Source organism: Saccopteryx bilineata, chromosome 2 (genome assembly GCF_036850765.1).
Source record: "Saccopteryx bilineata isolate mSacBil1 chromosome 2, mSacBil1_pri_phased_curated, whole genome shotgun sequence".
Taxonomy (NCBI): Eukaryota; Metazoa; Chordata; class Mammalia; order Chiroptera; family Emballonuridae; genus Saccopteryx; species Saccopteryx bilineata.
In genome coordinates, this window is record NC_089491.1 from 305,120,518 (window position 1) to 305,141,781 (window position 21,264).

Consider the following 21,264-nt stretch of genomic DNA (forward strand, 5'->3'; position numbering starts at 1 on the left):
GCCCAGTCATTGTGATGAAGGAAATGTCCTGTATCTCCACTGATCAATTTCCATATCCTGGTTCTGATACTGCACTATAAGTTTTGCAAGATATTAACATGGAGGAAAATGTGTAAAGGGTCTTATTTCTTACAACTGCATGTGACTCTACAATTTGTCTCAAAATAAAAGGTTAATTAAAATAATAGATGGAAACTGAGGCTCAGCGTCATTAAATAATTTCAGAACCAAAATTCAAACCCAGGTCTATCAGACTCCAAAGTTTGAGTGTTTCAAGACTTGGCTATATTCAAGTAGGAAGAGGACTCCATAGGCCTTGCAGTCCATCAAAGCAGGTGGCCATGGATGTCATGAGCAGCTTTGTTACGGGGGACTACTGTTCTGAAAAGGCTACTAGAGAGTGACTTCAAAGAGTTAATTGGCAAGCCCTGTGGGTTGGTGCTGAGGGCCAAGATTGAATAACCTGGTTTCCCCTTTTCAAGGTGTGTGAAGAAGGGGACCTGGGAAAGACAGCATGTGAGTGTGTCCAAGTTGGTGTCTATGGTTGTGTGTCCATATAACGATGCATCTGTCAATTTCTCCGTGGATATGTCTCTTTGGGAGGGTGGGGAGAGGTGATGTGTAAGTTATGCATATGTGTGCCGTTCGGTGTATACTGTTTTGAATGCACTGTCAGGTCTGTGTAGGTCCCATCACTTGTTTCTATTAGGTTAAACCATTTGATAACAGCTCCCCCAAAGCAAAGCTGACTATGGAGCCAGCCTGTCGCGAACTGGGTCTGCACTGTAGATAAACTGGGTAATTGGACTCTCCGCCTCCTCATCCAAAACAAACATTCACAAACCACCCACCCCCACATGGAAGGAGACTGCTTGCCGCCGTCATCTGGGTACTTGGTTCTAGTGCCCCGCTATCCCTGACCCTGTAGACAAGGTGAGCGACCCCTTCCCTCCCCCGCGCGCCCAGCTCTGCCAGGGCTTATATAAAAAGGTCACAGCTGCTCTGCCGCGGGGTGCACGAGGATTCCTGCACAGGTGTGGCGGTTGAGGGTGCGTGGAGCGGGCTGCCCGGCCTCCTCCCCCGTGGCTGCCCCCTTTCTCCTTCCTGCTGCTCATTTATTCTCTTCCTCTGCACGTCTGACAGCGGGGTGCGGACTGGGGAAGGACGGAGCACCTATCCCTTGCTCCCCACGCCGCCGGGCGGGGGCTCCGGCTCCCGGTGATGAGCTGTCTGCGCCTCGCGCCACCCTGCTCCGCCAGGCTGGGTAAGTGGCGCGGGGGCGGGGAAGGGAGACAGCGAGGAGGGGGAGATGGGTAATGGTGGGAGGCGTGGACGCCGAAAGGTGTTAACTCTTTGCTTAGCGGGGAGGCAGCCAGGCACCCGGAAGGGGAGAAAGCCCAGCCCCACCCCGCACGCCCCCGTACCCCGCGCCCCCGCAGGTTTCCAACCCGCTGGTGGGGAGGGGTGGAGGACAAAGCATTAACGGGCGTGATGCCGCCAAAGGGTGGCGCCCTTGGCCGCGACGTCCTCCCCTTAAAGTTGGCGAGGGGCTGGGAGCCCGACTCGCCGCCGGCGCCAGGAGGCGAGGACGCCTGGCACGACCGCCCTTGACTCGCCGCGTTCCTCCCTCAGGGCCCGGCGTGGATGCCACGGGACTGCTGAGTCTTGAGGGACGGTGAAGCGCTGGCCCGCGTTGGGGTCTTTGCCGGGGTCGGGCGGGAACCCGCGGACGGGTGTGGGATGGAGGCGGCGAGAGGGGGCACGAAGTAGCCGGTGCCTTCGCCCCCTACCCCCACTCCTGGGGCTCGCACCTCTGTCCTGGCCCTGGAGCTCCGCGGCGGGAGGAGATCCCGGGGCTGCCATGGAGGTGCCCAACGTCAAGGACTTCCAGTGGAAGCGCCTGGCGCCACTGCCCAGCCGCAGGGTCTACTGCTCCCTGCTGGAGACTGGGGGGCAGGTCTATGCCATTGGGGGCTGTGACGACAACGGCATCCCCAGGGACTGCTTTGAGGTCTACTCCCCTGAGGCCGACCATTGGACCGCCCTACCCCCCCTGCCCACAGCCCGGGCTGGGGTGGCCGTCACCGCCCTGGGGAAGAGGATCATGGTGATCGGGGGTGTGGGCACCAATCAGCTGCCCCTGAAGGTTGTGGAGATGTACAACATCGATGAGGGCAAGTGGAAGAAGAGGAGTGTGCTGCGCGAGGCGGCCATGGGCATTTCTGTCACAGCCAAAGGCAAGTGGGGCAAGGGCCAAGGGTGGGAGGAGAGAACGGAGTGGGGAGACGAGGGGGAAAGGGATGGGAGTCAGCACTGAGTTGGAGCCCACTATTACATTCCTGATCCCATCTGACCCTTGCAATAAACGCAAAACTAGAGACCCAGTGGCCTTGTTTTACAGATGGGAAACTGAGATTCAGCAAGTGAGTGTCTAGTAATTCCATATGGTGCCAGATCTCCACCAGGCTCCTCCCAACAAAATGGGCAGGCTGGGCCAGAGGGGAGAGCTGGAGGTTAGTTCAATGGCTCTGCAGACCTCTTCACTCAGCAGAGTGATGGAGCCTGCCACCCACAACACCGCATCCCCTGAAACTGCCTTGCACCCATCACCACCTCCAGACACATACTTAGGTTCCCGGAATGGGTGTTCACACCATCATTGCCCCATCACCGGGCCCCACTGAGGGAGCTTTGAGACCTGATTCCAGGGCCCTCTCCCCACCCTCAAGCTCTCCCTCTGTCTCCTAGTCTCTGGCATACTGATAAGGGTTGTGCTCCTGCAGCATCTTGCACATTTTGAGTTCTCAGGGCATGCGTGTGCTTTTATGATTCTCATTTCACTTTCTCCAAGCCCCTACTTTCCTTCTCTTCTGGCCTGGAACAACCCAGAGCATAGAGGGGGCTCCAAAAGTTCTTTTGCTCATACACAAAGGGTTTTATGGGAAATGGTCCAGTAGGAATTAGGAGACCCTAAATTTAGACAGGTTTCATGAATGGGATATAACCTTCCCTCCTTCTCTTGAAAAATCATCCAGCTTCCTGCTGGGTCTACTACAGAGCAGGAACCACTATCCCCTGAGCACCTACTCTGTCCCTGGCACAAATCTAGGTCCCCCGGAGGGAGGGAGGAAAATGCAGAAGATCTGGTCTCTGCCTTCAGAAATGCAGGTCTCACTAAGGTGACCAGCTCTTCAGGGCAGGATGGTCAGTGACACCTCCACAAACTCCCAGTAAGAAGGATGGAGGGCATGAAGCCCATGGGGAAATAGAGAGGAGAGAGGACTCCCCAGACCTCAATAAATGGTGCTAAGAGATTAAAAACTAACATTTACTTAGTTCTTACCATAAGCATTATATATATATATATATATATTAACCTCTTTGTTCCGCACAGCTTGTCTGATGAGGTAAGTGTGATTCTCATTTTAGAGAGAAGTAGTGGGAGGCCCAGAGAGGTTAAAAAGCTTGCCCAGGGTTGCACAGTAAGTGATGATCGAGTCTATGGCATTGAATGGGTTTGTCAGTTAATTTAATTAGCATTTATGTGCCTGCATGTCAGGCATTTTACCAGATTCTGGGGTCACAGATTAACAAATCCTCAAGGACCTACAATCTTTTGGAAGAAACAAAGATTATTTCAGTAACGTATGGTGACTAGAGCGAGGCAGGTATCATGGGAAGCATTGAGCCAGTGCCCTCAGTCCAGCCTTCACGTTCAGGGACACCCAGGTGAATCTTAAAGAATGAATGAAGGGGACTGGAGGATTCCCGACAGGTGTTGCAGCTGGGAGAGGTGGAGGTTGTATAAGGTAAATTCATTAGCTGGTCCCATCTCCCAGCCTCAGGCTAGGGCTTGGATTTCCCCCCCCCCCGCCCCCAGCAATAGCAATATTGAAAAGTAGAAGGAAATATCCCTGAACTACTCATGAAAAACAAAGGCTTCGTAGAACCAGAAGTGGTGAGGACTGACTACTGGGAGGTGGGAGTGGGCCCTTGGAAAATAGAGAGCCCGTGGGTACTGGGAGGTACTGGGGTGAGGCCCAGGGATGCGTGGATGCCTTGCCCATCCTCTCTGGTGCAGTGGCAGGGAAGCGCCTTGGAAAGCCACCTGTCGCCAAGCGCAGTAGAGCATGAAGGAGAACTGCTCTTCTCAGAGTGCTCAGCTCGCTGCTGGGCAGGATTTCTTGAAGGGGCTAGTTTTCCCTCCTCTAGTCCTCTAGTATTCAGCCCTAGCCCTAACCCATTTAGTGCAGGGTGCCCCCCTGGAGCCCACTAGCTTCCCAGCATGTGAAGAAGGATGGCATTCTCCCAGGAGGGTGGCAGAAAATGAAAGAGCCAACAGCAGCTCAGTGTCCCACAAGGCCAGTGACAGCAGGGCTGACCTCATTTCCAAAGGCTCCTGCTAGGTCTAAAGAGTTCCAGTCTCACAATGCCACTACTGGGGGTTTCAGACTAATGTCCCTTCTCTTTACATCCTCCCTGGCTGCTCAGGAAGGAGGAGAATGGAGGGGACAAGACCTGCAGAAGATTGTCCAGGTCTTTCTCCACTGCAGTTTGCTCCTGTGTGAGGCTTAGTGTTTTGGGCTTCACCAAGGGCTGGACACCAAGGAAGGCTAAGGCATGTAGGCCTGACATGGCTTCAAGAAGAAGGGACTTTTAAATGTCACCTCAAACTCGCTGACGTAGACATGGCTCACTCTGACAGAGCAGTGATTGGGAACCTGAACTTGCTTCAGTGTTCAAGGGGCGAACAGAGCCTGGCTCTGATAGGTGATGAGTACCAATGGGCCTCATCTCACGGTGTCTGTGTGCTGAGCCAGGGGTTGCATGTGCCCTTTCTCCTTAGATTACCGAGTGTACGCGGCTGGTGGGATGGGCCTGGACCTCCGTCCACACAACCACCTTCAACACTATGACATGCTCAAGGACATGTGGGTGTCACTAGCACCTATGCCCACCCCGAGATATGCTGCCACCTCCTTCCTTCGCGGTTCCAAGATCTATGTGCTGGGTAAGGACAGGTTGTGTGTCCCACACTGGCCCATCCTTCCCTCCCTTGGGTCAGTTCCCACGGGAAGCAATGCCTGTGTATTGAGCATCTCCTTGTCACTAGGGGGGAAAGCATGCTGCACCATCCCCTAGGTTGCTTCTGTATGATCAGGTAACAGAAAGGGAAATCCAGTCCCTGTCCTCAGGGGCTTATCTGCTGCCCAACCCCCACCCGGCTCTGGTCTCCAGGAGGACGACAGTCCAAGTATGCAGTCAACGCCTTCGAGGTCTTTGACACTGAGACTCGCTCCTGGACCAAGTTCCCCAACATCCCCTGTAAACGGGCCTTCTCCAGCTTTGTGACCCTGGACGACCGCTTGTACAGCCTGGGAGGCCTGCGACAGGGTCGGCTCTACCGGCAGCCCAAGTTCCTCCGGACCATGGATGTGTTTGACATGGAACAGGGTGAGCTGGGTGCCATCCGCCTCTGGCTGGCTCCTCCCACCATACTTCTGTGCTCAGCTTACCTAGGGCCACTTACCCAGCTGGGTGAACCTTGCAGAAGTCCAAACACCCCTCTCCATACAGAGATACTCTTGGGTCCAAATTCTTTCATCTGTACAGGGCTCCCTTTGGTGGGTTGATTGTTTTTACCAAAGCCCCTTTCATCCATCGTCTCTCCTTACAATACCCGGCAGGACCAGGTAAGGGAGGACTTTCTCCTGCTCTTACTCACAGGGAAACAGAAGGAACCTGAGCCCTATGCTCACTGCCACTAGTGAGCTTTTCTCCAGCTTAGAGCCTGTGAGAACAGAAGTAGAACAGGTCATTTGTTGTAGGGGATTCTAGTTCCTAGGACTGAGCAAACACGGCAGAGGGTAGAAGCCACAAAGAGTGTCATTCAAATAGCAGGAGGTGTTGTGTACATCCTGAGCACAAGGGATAGATGAGTGGGGACACTGCCTAGGGGGAGAGCTGTTTGGGGCTCAGTGTGTTCAGGGGTGCCTGGGTAGCATCTGATGCTTTCTGTGTGTGTCCTGCCATCATCCATGGACTAAAGGGGGATGGCTGAAGATGGAAAGCTCATTCTTCCTCAAGAAACGACGGGCAGACTTCGTGGCTGGCTCTCTCAGTGGACGGGTCATAGTGGCCGGAGGACTTGGTAAGGATGGAGCTTCCAGACTGGTACTGTGATTCTGGTGCTTGGTGGATCGTTCGTACTCTGCACAAGTGGGAGATGGTACTGGCTTCTTCTTGCACACTGTCTACTACAGTGGTACCTTGAGATACGAACAGACCAATATACAAATTTTTTAAGATACAAGCTGCGACTCGGTCCGTATTTTTTTTCGAGATCCGAGCGAAATTCCGAGATGCGAGTCGTGATTTGGGAAGCTGCCGCTAGTTGGCGTGTTGGCGCATGGGTCCAGTATCGGCAGTTTGATATACGAGTTGACTGATTTACGAGCTTGGTTACAGAACAAATTAAATTCATATCTCAAGGTACCACTGTACTTCATTCCAAAGAATTTAAAACACTCCCTCCCTCCTAGCCTGGGCCCTGGATGGAGTCTTTCTGTGGGCCGCCTTTTAGCACAAGGCAGGAGGGAGGCGATAGTGGCTAGAAACTTTTGCTAAAAGCAGGGGGTCAAGGAGAGAAAACTTACTTGTGAAAAGACAGAAAGTAGGAGGGACAGAGTGGCTGTCTGACCAAAGCTACTGGCCCAGGGTGGAGAAGAGCAGCCAGAGAAGGTGAGGTTGCTTGTCTGCTGGTGGGAACGAGGGAGGTGGGGTGACTGCAAGGCATGAATTGGTGGCTGGACTCCTTTGTAAGTTCCGGTTCCCTTTCAGGGAACCAGCCCACTGTCCTGGAGACTGCAGAGGCATTCCACCCAGGGAAGAACAAGTGGGAGGTGCTCCCGGCCATGCCCACCCCCCGCTGTGCCTGCTCCAGCATCGTTGTCAAGAACTGCCTCCTGGCTGTGGGGGGCGTCAACCAGGGTCTGAGCAACGCGGTGGAAGCGCTGTGTGTCTCTGATTCCTAGCTGCCCGGGGCCCAGTGTCTTTGCCCTGGACCAGCTCACCCGACCCTTGACAAGAGGAATGGCCTTGTCAAAGCAGGTCGGGCTACTTCCCAGATGCCAGCTTCTGTCAGCAGCCAGTGGGGCCAGGCTCTGGGGCTTAGGTGACCTCCCTCCACCTCCTAGCCCTACCAATCTTCAGGAACTGTAAGAAGTCCCAATGACCACCAGCCCCTGGTTGGAGTTCAGTGGACCTCTAGGGAGAGTCCTCACTCACTGCTCAGGCAGAGAAATGCACAGGAGTATCTGCTGCCTGCCCCTCTGTAAGTTCCACCTCTCCCCATCTCCAGGGGCGTCTGACCCAGAGGATGAGCTGCTGCCGCTGTCCTTTCCCCAGCTCTCAGCTAGTTTGAAGATCTCTTAGGTGGACACTGGAGAAGGGTTGGGGGTTCTCAAATGCCTCTCCTCTCCCTTGGTTGACATCCCTTCTCCGTTTGGTGGTCAACTGTGAGCCTGCCCTGGACCTCATCTACTCAGCAAGAATTGACCTTAGAGCTAGAGGCAGCTGAATCGGAGGGGAAGTCATGGACGGATCCATGTGGGCAGCCTTGGCCCGGAAGGACCCATGGCTCTCCACAGTCCTTGATGGGAACGTGACGGTGCAGAAGGAGCAGACTCCCAGCCCAGGCTCTGTTCCTCATCCTTCTCCTTACTCCGTTTCTCCTTCTGCCACCCCTGCTGACCAGAGGCCAGCCCCGGTCAGCTTTAGTCACCAATAGCCCCAGAGGGTTTCTGTGTGAAACTTCATTTACACTGTGGCATCAAAATCCACAAAGGATGGATTGGTTGCACTCTCGTTAGCAGCAGCAGCACAATGATTAAAATCTATATTCCTATCTTCTCTGGCATCTTGGTGCAGGGATGGGGTGGATGGTGTCTTGATGGTTAGAGAGGACCTCATGAAGCGGTCCCTCTGATATTCTCAGGCTAAATAGGGTCCTTTGGAGGGGGTTCCACTTCCAAACTACCACTCCCCCAACCAGTCACCTCAGTTCTAGTAAAACAGCATCGTTTCTTTCATTCTTGAAAGAGTTGAAACTGACTGCGTGTGCTAAGAAAAGGTGCATTCAGTAAATGACTTCAGGTAACGCCTCACATCTAACCTCTCAATTCATTCAGCTTAAGCTCATTTCTGTCTGGCCCAAAGCAGACATTTAAAAAAACTTGAGCATGCCTCCTTTTAGCTTGTATAGCACCTCTTTCTCATTCCCAGGGATTTAAAAAAGCTGTGCTAGCACCAGGTATACAAATATGAAAAAAAGACCTGCTCCTGTGGAGCTGGGGTGGGGGGGAGCCAGATAACATCACAGGATGGTGTGGTTCTTTCTCACAGCAGGGACAGAAGAAGAATCCTGCCCCTCTGCGTCTGAGAGGTCAGAGGGGGCCTCCTAGAGGGGTGACTGCTGAACTGCACAAGTGCAACCTCAGACAGATGTATCATAAAAGCTTGGGCTCTTCTCCTTCTCTGGTACCTGGCCTTTGTCCTTACATGGGCATTAGAAGGGCACTGCCATCTGCTGGCCCAGCCTTGCCTTCCCACCCAGCTAGAGGCATCCTGTGGCGACGGGTGCACCCTGGTGAGCTGACTGCAGAGAGGCCTTTTCTGGTGATTCTGGACACCCTATTTCAGTTCATTCCCCTCAATAACTGTTAGAAAACGGAGCTGACCTTCAATCTCCATGTGGTATCTGCAGATACTATGAGGGTGGAGCAACGTGAGGGGAAGCTGTCCCACAATCTAGTCCTGGTCTGGTGTCCACATGCTGCTTCCATTTCAACACTGTCACCAACACCCTCCCTAGAAAGATGTTTACAAACAAGGCGTTCCCCCATCCTTTCCTAGCGGAAGCCAAACCTAACAGGTGTGTGTGTGTGGAGGGGGACTTTCTATGTGTACAGAATGGTACCAGATTTGTGGATGGGACTGAGGTGTTTTAAAATAGCTAAAACCTTAGGGGTACAGCCATCCCTAAAAGGCTCTTCCTGTCCTGAGAATGGGGGATTAGCCATTCAAGGCCAAAGCTGGTATCTTCTGAGGACTCACCTCTTAGAGGTTCATTCTTGGGAGATTTTGGGGGTTCCAAGGAAATAGGAAATGTCAGTAGCAAATTTCATGGCCATACCTCATGGTGCCTTGGAGGCAGCTCAAAATCTAGAGTTGGATGGTGTGTATGGCTCCAGGCCTCGCTCCTCTCTCCCCAACAGGCTTCCCTGCCACCGGCTACTCTAGGGAGGTCCACCCCTTTCTTGTCTTTATTTCCCAGTCTATAAAGTAAGAGCCACTATGATGCCATCTCACAAGGTAGTAAAGCACCTGCTTCATCCTCAGATCAACTCTAGGAGATAGATAGTATTGTCCCATTTTGCAGATTAGAAAACTAAGGCTCAAAGAGATTAATTATTTAACTTGTCCAAGGTCACAAGCTGGTAAGTGACTGAACCAGGTCTGATTCTAAACCTTCTGAACACCACACTGCATTGCCTCAGATGAAACAGCACCTAGGAAAGTTAAGAAAATCAGCCGCACAATATGAGGTGAATGGTTCCAAATGTCAAGCCTTTAGGGATGGAGACTGTCCCAAGGATTTAGTTTGAGGATTAGCAAGGAGAGATGGGGAAAGGCTAACATGAACTGAGTATGGACTATTTCTAAATTTATATCCCAGAAAAGGTCCCTTCTGGCTGTTTCACTCCATTGACTATTCCAAAGCACTGTTTAACCCTGAACACTTATGTGCCTTGCTCAGCACTTGAATCCAGCAGTTACAGTCTTGAGATAGAGATAAAAATTATCTATCTCCTCCAGAGATGCCTGGACACCTCGGCCTGCCTGTTTATCCAAGGATTCCAAGCCCAATTGTGTAGGCAGTTACAGTCTTGAGATGGAAATATTAACTATATAAATCTGCAGTTAATATTTGATGATGTAGCTGTTGGCCTTTGCTAATACAACTCAGAGGTGCCTCACCCACGGTGGCCAGAGAGCCCAGATGAACTGAAGATGTCAGGGCAGGGATCCAGAAAGTGAATCTCAAACTGCACTTTGAAAGAAGAGGAGACCAGTCAGGCAGAGGAGGAAGGTCCCAGGCTTTGAAGTGAGAGAGGGGTTGAATCATGATCCTCGTGTGCTAATTGATCTTGGGGATGTTGTTAATCTCTCTGAATCTGTTATTTGTTAACTGGGCAAAACAAGACCTCCTTTTGAGATTAAGAGCTACCTACTTTGCATAAAATGATTTGCATAGGTTAGGTGAGTAGCCACATTGTTATTTTTGTTGTTGAAAGAGAAGAAAGGGGGTTCACAAGGCCACTGGGGGGAAGGGCTTGGTTCACTGAGGGACGGCACCACGTGGAGACCGAAGGAGATGGCTCTGGCAGCACCTGAGCACACACTGGCCTCAAGTGCCTGCTAAGGAGTCAAGGTTTCATCCACACGGGCAGTTGGGCACAAATTGAGGATTTTAAGTGAAGGAGTATTGTGATCAGATTTGTACCACTGGAACATGCAGTATTTAGAGTTCCTCTTCTGGGGAAAATGAAGTACTAAGTGAGACCACAAAGGCACTGTCTAAAATTAGAACTAACTCCAATTGGGCTTGGAATCCTTGGATAAACAGGCAGGCCGAGGTGTCCAGGCATCTCTGGAGGAGGTCACCTGCTGGGAGACTGGAGTATGGGGTGGGGGTAAGGGGGGAGTCGTGCCACAGAGAGTGGGCAAGCCCTCTCTCCATCACCTCATTTCTTCCAGAATTTCTTTCCTAATAACCTCTTGAATTTGCACTGGGCTTTCTGGCCCACAGAGATCCTGTGTGGGAGGTAAGTTATGGTTGGCCTTTTCCAACTTCAATTTTGCATCAGAAGAAACTGAGGCCTCAGAATTTTTACTGACCTCAGCTGCATAGCTATTAAGTGATGGGAAGGAAATTCTAACTCAGCTCAAAAAGAGTGCAAGACAGCCCACTGCTGATCTGAGCTCAGCAGTAAGGGAACAGCAACGAAGTCAGCCATCCATGCTCCCAGGTCAGTACAGAATAGGACCAAAGCCTCGAGAGAACTGGAATCATGTGTTTGGTGAGATCAAACAGTTATGTAGGCAGAAGCCCCATATTAGAATGAACCCACAGCAGGAGGCAGCGAGAGCTGCAGAGCCCTGTGTGGAAAGGGACCCGGGCTGGTTCGGCAGGTAATTGTCCAAGTGTATGCACTTCCTAGGGCTGCTGTCACAAAATACAACAAACTGGTGGCTTACACAACAGCAATTTATCTCTTACAATTTTATAGGTTTATTGTCCTTCAATTCTACAAGTCTGAAACCAAGGGATGGGGGCACTTCTTTGCCTCTTCCTGGCTCCTGGTGCCTCCCAACAACCCTTGGTGTTCCTTGGCTCATAGCAGCATAACTCCTAGCTCTGCCTCTTCTTCGTGTGGCCTTCTCTCTTGTGTGTGTCCAAATTTCTCTCATTTTATGGGGGTTAGGTCCATCCTAATCCAGTATGACTACATCTTAATTACATCTGCAAAGACCCTATTTCCAAAAAAAGACACATTCACAGTTACCCAGGGTTAGGACTTCAATGTACCTTTTGGAGGGACACACCACCATGTACTGGATGGATGAGTATGACAGGAAGAGTCCTGAGGACTGAGCTAATCTGGGAAGGCTTCCTGGAGGAGGCTGCTGTCATAACTGGGCCTCAGAGAAAGGGAGACTGGTGTACTAAATGCATACAGGAGTGGGAAGTGGTGTGAAAAGAAGCTAGGAAGCAAGCTGGCATCTGTGAACAGTGAGTGGGTTGATGCCTCGGAAGAAGAGTTGGGGGAAGGTCAACATAAGTATGATGTGATCTTGTCATGCCTCTCAGATCCCCTCCACCTTCTCACACCCGGGACCTACTGCACTCCCTCCTCTAAACCTGTGCAAGGAGTGACAGAAGAGAGAGAGATGATTTCTGGGAAAAGGGTTGCGGGGCTAGCTGACTGTAAGGACAAAATGTCTCTAGAGTGTCCCTGGTTAAATTTGTGTAGAGTTTGCATCCTCCCTTATGATATGGCCCTTTGTTGTAATGGTTTAAACTATGGGCTGTTTTCCCAAATATCCCAGTTCATTTGAGCTCCCCACAAAAGTATGTGTCTGGTTCAAATAACCCCCAGAGCCCGTGGTCTTGAGGACAGAAACAGAGCACCTTGAGACTACTGCCCACAGCTGAGGCCATAGTGACCCTCTTTCCAAGAGCAAAGGAGTTCTTTGCAGACCGAGAGCAAGGTGATACTTCATAACAGGTGAGCCTCCTGGGGCTCCTCCCAGCATGCTCTGGGCCAGACTGCTCCCCTCGACATGTTTAAGCTCACACACTCACAGATACATACACACCCTTCTCTCTCTCTCTGACACCTCACAAACATGCTTATCTCACACACCCACATCCCTCGCTCTTACACGGACACACTTTGCATACATAGCCACATATTTACACTCACATAATCATTCATGCTCATGTACAACTCACACTCCTCACTCGTATGTCTCACACTGGCCTCATATTCTTACAATATATTTATACTTCACACACATGCCTTCAACTCATACTCACACACTTCAAATACACCTCACTCCTGTATGCACACCTGTTCATGCACATATGCTGTTACACACACCTCACACTCACACAGTGACTGAGAGCAGTCGCCCAGGCTCAGAACCCTTTTAAGGTGGAAGGTGAGCTGCTGCAGGCCACGTAGCCCTCACCAACATGGGATTGTTCATTGTTGCTTTATCGTGTTTACACTGCAGCTCTCTCCCTCCAGAACCCCATACCGCAATTCAGCATAGTGACCAGAGGGACCTCGAGCACCCTTGTATCTCTGTGAGCTTGAGAAAGCCTGGGATAGGTCTGTTTTACACATGAGGAAACTGAGACCCAAAGGAGTCCTGTGACTCCCACAGCCACAATTTCCTAAATGCAACTGCCCACTGTTCCATGAATACTTTAGCATACTCAGCAGCTGGTTCACACCTGACACAGAGCCAGCACTTGAGAAACAGGAGTGTTGAGTGAACAAATGGATGGTTTTTTAGAGCTTCAATTTCAACCAGTGTGCTACAAGAATTTTTAAAACACGTAATACTTGACTGTATAGTCAAGGGTACTACCTCTTTTCCCTTAGACCAGTGGTAGTCAACCTGGTCCCTACCACCCACTAGTGGGCGTTCCAGCTTTCATGGTGGGCGGTAGCAGAGCAACCAAAGTATAAATAAAAAGATAGATTTAACTATAGTAAGTTGTTTTATAAAGATTTATTCTGCCAAACTTAGCGAAAATCCAACATAAAGTACTTGGTAAGTAATTATTATTATATGCTTTAACTTGCTGTAACTCTGCTTTATAAATTTTATAAAGTAAAGTTACTTCCCTACTTTATAAATCACCATTACTGTGGAACCGGTGGGCGGTTAGAAAATTTTACTACTAATGGAGATACAAAAGTGGGCGTTAAGTATAAAAAGGTTGATTACCCCTGCCTTAGACTGTCAAATAAAAAAATGAGAACAGTCAGCACAACAATAGGTGTCCGATGTGAATGAATCAAAATTATACCTATTTTTTTTGTCAGATCGGCAAAAAAATATATTCTGCAGAATTTAAGTAATTAATTTATGTGTGCCACGAAATGAAAAAGGTAGAAAATTGCTGCTTTAGAGTAAAAGAGGGAAAAGATCTAGTGCTCCAGACCCAATTCAACAAATACTTCATTTAGCCAGAGGGACTCTCCCGGCTCCTGAGACTCCTTCTTTCCTTCCTTCCTTCCTTCCTTCCTTCCTTCCTTCCTTCCTTCCTTCATTTCTTCCTTCATCCCTCCTTTCCTTCCTTCCTTCCTTCCTTCCTTCCTTCCTTCCCCCCTCCCTCCCTCCCTTCCTCTCTATCTCTCTCTCTCTCTTTCATGCATGCAAAACCTCACATCCCCTTATCTTCAAAGACACAGAAATAGTTGTGAGATGACTGGGGGGTGGGGAGGGACTGGAGGCCTGGGAAGCATTTGGTGACTTGATGCTGGAGATCCCCTTTAAAGTTGATGGTTTTTCTGGGTGGTTCAGAGAGAACGCTGTCTCCCTCAGGCTCCTGGGGTCAGCCTGGCCCTCCCACCCCTCCCCGTTGCTGCACCAAGGAGAGACGGGCAGGTGCGGAGCGCCAGACTTGCCGCGGGTGGCCTCTGGCCTGCTTGGGCTCTGACTGGGCTGTCTGGGATCCCCTCCGTCAGCCTTGGGAAGGAGGATGTGGCTGAGCCCCCCAGGGGCTCGGGAACCGCAGGCCCTATTCACTGTCTCCAGAAAGTAGCCTGCCCTGTCCTTATCAGGGGGCTGAGGAGAACTTTGGGGCACGCAACTTCCCATTCAACAGAAAATAGGCCTTGGTCCTAATCTCAGTTTAACAATTTATGTTCTTAAAAACAAACACTTATAAGGGAATGGTAATTTACCAATCTCCTTCCCAGGCTCCCCACTCCATGCCCAGTGTCCCCATCTGTGAATGGAGGGAGCTAGATTGGGGCTGCCCTTCCCACCTGCTTTACTCCACCCCCAAGCTGTGCTCCCACCACTTCTGGAGAACCAGCTCCACCCTGGGTCGCCAATGGCCACTTTGTCTTCGCTCTTCTCTCCCACACAGCTCTCAGATTCCTCTTCTCTCATCCCCTGGCCGTGGCCACTTCCTTCCTTCAGCCCCTCATGGTCTGGCTGAGGACAACTTCTTCCCTACTGCAGTTCCCCACCTTCAGTGCCCCCTCAACCCCCCTCCACATCACACTAGCTTCCTCCTGCCCTTTCAGAAACCTTTCTCATCTACAGATCTATCTTGTCACAGAGCTCAAACACGCCCCTCAGCTCCCCTAGCTGTCCAGAGCATTCCCAGCCTGTCGTGGCATCTGAGGCCCTCCACGAAGGCCCCACTCTTCCGGCTTTCTCGCCTTACCTCTGCCCAGTGTTCCCAGTGGGAGACCACTGGGAGCAAGCAGTTCCCACACTGCCGACCTCCCTGTCCATCCAGCACAGCCTGTCCCCTCTGCCCAGAGTGCCCCTCCCCTGTATACCTGGTGAATGCCAGCCATGGTCTCCCTACTTCACCCCCATACATACAGAAATTTTTAGGGACTCCCCAGGGTCATGACAACATCACTAACCCTTATGGGTGCAGAGCACCAATGTGCTGAGCAAGCAAGTCTAAATGTATAACAATAACTGAATGGAATAAGTGTGTAGCAAAAGACTGAACTGAATGAAGGTCAGAAATCAAAGAGCACCAGCTTTGAGAGTAAGCTTTACGATGTGCCCTCTCCCTCTGCGCCCACCTCGGGCCTGTGGCTGGTGCAAGCATCAGAGCCAGGACATCAGCAGTGTTTCCAATCTCCCGGCTTAGGAACTGGCTTCCCTCCCCCTTTGCTGTGGACTCTGACCAGAGTGATATAGGTCAGGATCGAGCCTTTTGTAAATGGTGTGTGTGTGTGTGTGTGTGTGTGTGTGTGTGTGTGTGTGTCACAGCCAGCCTATTAATCCAGGCTTATGATAACAACCCCTAGCACCAGACTGTGTCATTCAAGGCCAAGAGAAATGCTGGCTCCCGCCTTCCCTGACCAAAGGCCCAGAGCTGGTGACCTGGCTAAGGAATGTGCTTGGCTCGGGGTTTACAGTCCAGGATCAGCATGGAGGCCAAGGGATCAGATTGCCAGTGGGAGCCAGGCACGGGGCAGGGAGGTGGCACTGGGCAGACCTTCCTCTCTGCTCCCTTTTGGGCACACAGCCCGTGCCCTGCCCTGCCCAGTCCTCCTGGACCTCCCTGGGTGCCGGGTGGCAGTTGTGGAGGCAGAGCCAGGAGGAAGAAGACACTCAGCCCCTTTAAATGCATCATTTAAATGGAGCTCAAAGTGCTGAGCCCTGAGCCACAGGACCCACCACCATAAATCCCAACTACTGGGGAGCCTGTAACAGTTTCCAGAGAACCGCCCTGTTCAAGGTCTCCTTTGACCATTTAGGAACTAAGGATTAGGAAGACTGAGCCACCACCACCACCCCTGTCACGTGGCCAGCAAAGGGAGCAAGAACTAGGTGCAGAACTCCATCCTCGGACTGCAATTCTGAGACTCATTGTACCCCCTGCCTCATCTCTTTCAACAGATCCTGTACTCCGGGTTTTAACCCAAGGCCCCCACTTAACAGAGTCAGTGCAGGATCAATAAAATAGTGGGTGTGACGGTGTTGACCTGTATAAAGATGGGGGGTCGTTTTTATTTATGTTACTTATACCCGTCTCAGCCCATCAAGGATCTCTGGGGACTGACAGCAGCCACACAGCACGGATAGTCGGTGGAAAGGACTTGGCAACTCCGGGTATCCAGTGATGAACCCTGTGAAACCTGCACCCCAGTTGTAAGCAGAGGTGCCCCCTCCACTTCCACACCCCACAAAAGGAGTTACACAACCTCACAGACTAAGAAAAGGAGACAGGAATGAGGGGCAAAAAAAGAGAAAGATCTTTTGATTTCTGCTATTAACAATGAAATAAGCTGACCCTTTGCAAAAACACTGAGCCGAAGCCCTGGACTAACCCTACTAAATCTCCACTCACCCCAACTCTGAGAATAATCCCCTTGTCTGGCATTAAAAAAAACAAAAACAAAAACAGCTCTGAGGTTGGTTTAAAGGCCCTTTCTCTTTTCCCCCCCTGTCGACCCCCCCATCCCCCGCCCCTGCACAGGCTCCAGTCTCTGGCAGTTTTCATGATCACTTCCTTGCTCTGAGCTTATCTTAACTGTACTTCCCTCCCCAGTCAAATCAGCTATAGTTTAGGTAGTCTGATAAGCCCCCTGCTGTCATAGCTGTCATAGCCCCCCCACACACACACACACACACACACTCTTGGGTCTCTGCCAGGATCGAGGGAGGGAACTTGGGAGGACAAGAGCCCTGAAAAACCCTCCAGGCAGACTACAGGAAACCAGCCTGACAGCTTCACATCTCCTTTCATCCACAGCAAGTCCACGAGGCAGTCATGAGGCATATTGCAGGGTGAGTAAACTATGACACCAAGAAGCGTGGTCTACTTGAGACTTGGGCAAATCAAGAATCTTCTCTAAGCCACAGAGTGAGTGCTAAGAGCACTGTTTCTGGAGACTCGTTGCCTGGGCTCCGATCTGGCTCCACCACTTGCCAGCTTCGTGATCCTACACAGGCAGTTTTTTAATTTCTCTGTGTCTCAGTTTCCTCACCTGTGTGATGGGGCTAATCACCTACTTAGTAGAGGGGTGAGAAGGCCTGAACTCATTAATACAGTGGCTAGTACACTGTGTTAGCTGTATAAAAGTGAGTCAATCTCATCTGTAGAGTTGTTGAGAGAGGAGAGATGTCATAGTCAATTAATGGCAGAGCAGAGCCCCCCACCCCATGTAGGTCTGGGGATGGGAGAGGGAATGAGGCTCCCGAATCTACTGTAGTGAGTGTATCACTTACCAGGTGAACAAAAGAGCTGGAGTGACTGAGATTTTTAATTTGTCCCTACTTAGATATTGCAGAGAAGTTACAACAGAATGGAAATGGAACTCAGAGCTGATTTATCCAAATACCTTTCTATGGATGAGGAAACTGCCTCCAAGGGAAAAAGTTTTTGGCCATGACTGCAGTGTGGGTTGCTAAGGGGAGGGAGGGGAGGAGCTGGAACACAGGACGCCTGACTTCTGTCCATCTGCACGTGCTCTTCCTGCCGCTCCAGGTGGGGAGACAGGGCAGGCTCTCTGGCTTGGGGAGAGCTAGCTTCTGGTCACATCCCTCTTAGCCTAGCCAGTGAATAACATTCAATTCCCATTTTAATCAAGAGGTTGGGGACTGTTTTTGTCATTTGGAGCACAAAATTCCCCTAAGTTCCTGGTAAGTCTTATTAGAATTTAAATTGTAGGCAGCTCACTACTTGCATCCTGTATTTCTTGAGCCTAGTTGGGCATCACAAGGCAATGCAGCCCTTAGGAATAAGCTGTGATGTCATACTGGCAGGGTTTCCCTCCCAGCTCTGTAACTCCCAGCTAGGGGCATAGGTGGTGTAGGACGACATGACATTATATCCAAAATACTCAGACCAGGACTAGCACAATAAATGTTAGATTTGTTATTATACCTATTATTGTATTGTTCAGTACATACTTTCTAAATGAATGAATGAACGAATGAAACAATGATTGAATCCTTTAAGGAAGAAATTGCTGAAGCCAACCCAACTTGTGGACAGCTTTGGACAGTGCATAAAACTTGCTAGACTTATTTTAGTCAGAAGAGGGCAGCATTGAGTCAGGAATCCAAATTTGCCAGAGAGTTCCAAGATTTACAACCCCTCTTAATTCCTATCTCCCAGTCTTGGAAGGACCACTTCAAATGTGCAGGTTTCTCCCTCCGCAGCCCCACCAAGCCCTGAGAGGGAAAGGTCAGCACCTTAAAGGCTGTTATTGTTTACCAGCCGAGGTGACCGAGGGCTGTAACTCACCCTCAGAGTTCCAGGTAAAGGGAATTTGAGGGTTGGGGTCTCAAGCTGAAAGTGGATGGTAAACTGAGCTCTTCAGCCTGCTGCAGCCCTTTTTCCATTGAAAAGGGGAGAGGGCTCAGGCATCTATATACTAAGGCACGTTCCAAGGAGGAGTTCGCTCATCAGATACAGAGAGCGCTGAGCTGACCCTTCTCGACTCTCCGAGCCCCTCCGCGCTCAGCACCTCCTCCCCTAGCTCCCGTCCAGTTGTGGGATTCAAATAACAACAACCGGATCTCTGCACTAATGACCGTTTTAAGTATTAAAAAAGATATACTGAAAGGTAGCTTATTATTTCAGGCATTTAATACTTAAGTAAGAACACTAAAAGAGGTACACAAAACTATTTATTTAAAATATTAATGAAAAATAATACCTGACAAAAAAAATACAACTGTTATTTAAGATATTTCCATATGGCTTCTTGATTAGCATCCTCACTTGCAATTTTCTTCACTTTTATCTGAGCATCATCAGCTGTGTGATTTGTCCTTAACCATCTTTTCATTGTACGAGTAGGATCCCATTCCTTTAGGGGTAGGCCGATTAGACTAATAGTCATTGTGTTTGATGTATTAGAAACAGGCGACTTTTCTTCTCTGAACATATTATGTTCATCTTTGAAAAACCCCACCTTAGAGAGAGCCCTGTTTACAAGTGCCATTTTAATAACCAGTTCGCCAAACTCAACAAAAAATTAGCTGTCAGTTCTACTGAACCAGTGCGAACTGGCTGAATCCCCCCACTGCTCCCATCCCTTCACCCACCACCCCACCCCATCCCTAAGGCCTTTCCTCAGTTTACCAAATCTCACCATCCCTCCAAGGCCCAACTGGCCTGTGAGGATCCCCCCTCAAACCCCTTAGAGGCCCATCCTTTAAGCACCACACGGCACTTTGTACCTCTCTTGACAACCTCCCCACTCTCGGCCTTGGATTATTCAGTAAATTGTGTGTGTGTTGTTTCCCTTACAAACTGTGAACTTCCTGAGAGCACGGAGCTAATTCTTAGGCACCTCTCATGACTCCTATTAGAAATCATTCTTTTTCAGGAGACCTGTTTTACTCCCCACTCCCCGCTTCACCGCAGAAGCCTGGCCTTGGTGTCTCTCACCTGCCCTCCTGTAAGCACCCTGCACTCCACATATCACCAGAGTCCTTACCCTGAACCGAATTTTAACATTCCCTCTACTAGCCTGGTCCCACACAGACACACAGATCACTACCTGTGTAAGGACTGAAGCAGACACTTGTTCCTAATTGTTTTCCCAGTGTGGCACCTATGAATCGTTATCCCCACATCTTTCAAACACCATCTAGTGGGCGATTGAGCATGGGTGTGTGGGGTGGGGGGCAGACTCCCTCCTCCTAGGACAGTGGTGCAGGCAGGATTGAGATAGTCAGCTCAGATTCCGGCACATCTGAGCACATGACCCAGGAATTCCCCATGATCTGCTGGAATCTGAGTCCTGACGTAATTAGATTCCCTATCAGGCATTCAGGTCTCCCTTTAAGGAATGTGAGAGTTGAGTTTCATCAGTTAAGATCATTTCTGAGTTGCATGTCTGTTTGTTTGCTTCCCTTTCCTGTTTGCTCTAAGGCAGACATCAGCCAGATCCCTTGCCACTAAAGCCCTGTCCTCTAGGCCCACAGGAGCTGCCTGGCTGCACCTTGGTTGGAACAGAGGCGATCTCTTTTCTCTAGGATGTTTGGTCATCCATGGTTTGCCCCTAAATGAGGATTCATGTTCTGGTCAAAGGAAGCTGAAATGGGGGTGGGGAAGGTGCAAGAGGGACAGGAGATCTACCCCCACCGTCATCACCAGATTAGCTGATAATGGAGGGAAGGAAATCGTTCATCTATAGTTGCTTTCATGTTAGCCTTTGAATTCCATCGTACTTGCATTCCTTTGGTTCATAAGCATCTATTGAGTGCCCTTTGTTGTTGGGAACACCTGGAAGCATTCATAGAAGGAAATCTTAAGCTCTCTGTATAATTCCTCCATCTTACTTATGCGGAAATATTGATTCATCTGGTTCACTATCTCACGATCCTTCAGGTCTCAGCTTAAATGGCCCTGTATACAGGAAGCTGCCCCTAACCAACCTCCTCCTATCTGGGCTAGGGATTCCCTTCCCAGCACATTCTGTCTTCTCCCATTATGGACACATCTTTCTCTGTCCAAGATTTGCTTGTTCATTTCTCACTAGACTGAGAATTTTCTGAGGATAGAGATTGTGTCTCTCTTGTCACCATCATATCCATAGGCCCAGCACCTAGTGGGCACCAGTATCTGTAGAATGAATAAGTGATTGGGAAAAGGCCCCGAACTGGTTGGTATCAGTCAGGACTAGAACTCAGGTGTCCTAGCCCTGTGCCCTGTGCTTGTTCTTATACAACACAAGCTTCATTTTGAGAGCCCTTCTCCATCCGGATGATCCCAGCTAGCTGGGCTCCAAGGAACGGATGCAGATCTCAAGAGAGAAAGGAAACAGAAGATCAGGGACACAGCCACCAGGGCCTCAATATATTTTTGCATACAACCCAGAGCAAGAGGGGAGGCCATCAGAGGGAAGAGTATGAAGTTGGCTACCACTCCTATGGCCCTCCAGATTTGGGGAAGGGGTTGGTTTTCTG

The 21,264-nt window shown here is 50.3% G+C and overlaps 1 protein-coding gene across 5 annotated transcripts; it reads left to right on the forward strand.

Moving 5' to 3' along the window:
• The first annotated feature begins 712 nt into the window (after window positions 1-712).
• KLHDC8A (kelch domain containing 8A) lies at window positions 713-7,908 on the forward strand. 5 transcript variants are annotated; one of them, XM_066261562.1, is made up of 7 exons: window positions 713-798; window positions 1,144-1,264; window positions 1,633-2,237; window positions 4,847-5,011; window positions 5,239-5,454; window positions 6,050-6,151; window positions 6,841-7,908. In XM_066261562.1, the coding sequence occupies exons 3-7, from the start codon at window positions 1,862-1,864 to the stop codon at window positions 7,032-7,034; spliced, it is 1,053 nt and encodes a 350-aa protein (XP_066117659.1). In that variant the 5' UTR covers window positions 713-798; window positions 1,144-1,264; window positions 1,633-1,861; the 3' UTR covers window positions 7,035-7,908. The 5 variants fall into 5 exon arrangements, with proteins under 5 accessions (XP_066117659.1, XP_066117661.1, XP_066117662.1 ...); XM_066261564.1 differs by having other exon boundaries at window positions 715-798; window positions 2,064-2,237; XM_066261565.1 differs by lacking the exon at window positions 713-798 and adding an exon at window positions 868-933 and having other exon boundaries at window positions 2,064-2,237.
• The last annotated feature ends 13,356 nt before the right edge of the window (window positions 7,909-21,264 follow it).

Coding starts and splice junctions, on each gene's coding strand:
- KLHDC8A (XM_066261562.1), top strand. CDS start 1,862: ATGGAGGTGCCCAACGTCAAGGACTTCCAGTGGAAGCGCCTGGCGCCA. Junction 5,012..5,238: donor TTCCAAGATCTATGTGCTGG/GTAAGGACAGGT, acceptor TCTGGTCTCCAG/GAGGACGACAGTCCAAGTAT. Junction 5,455..6,049: donor TGTGTTTGACATGGAACAGG/GTGAGCTGGGTG, acceptor CATGGACTAAAG/GGGGATGGCTGAAGATGGAA.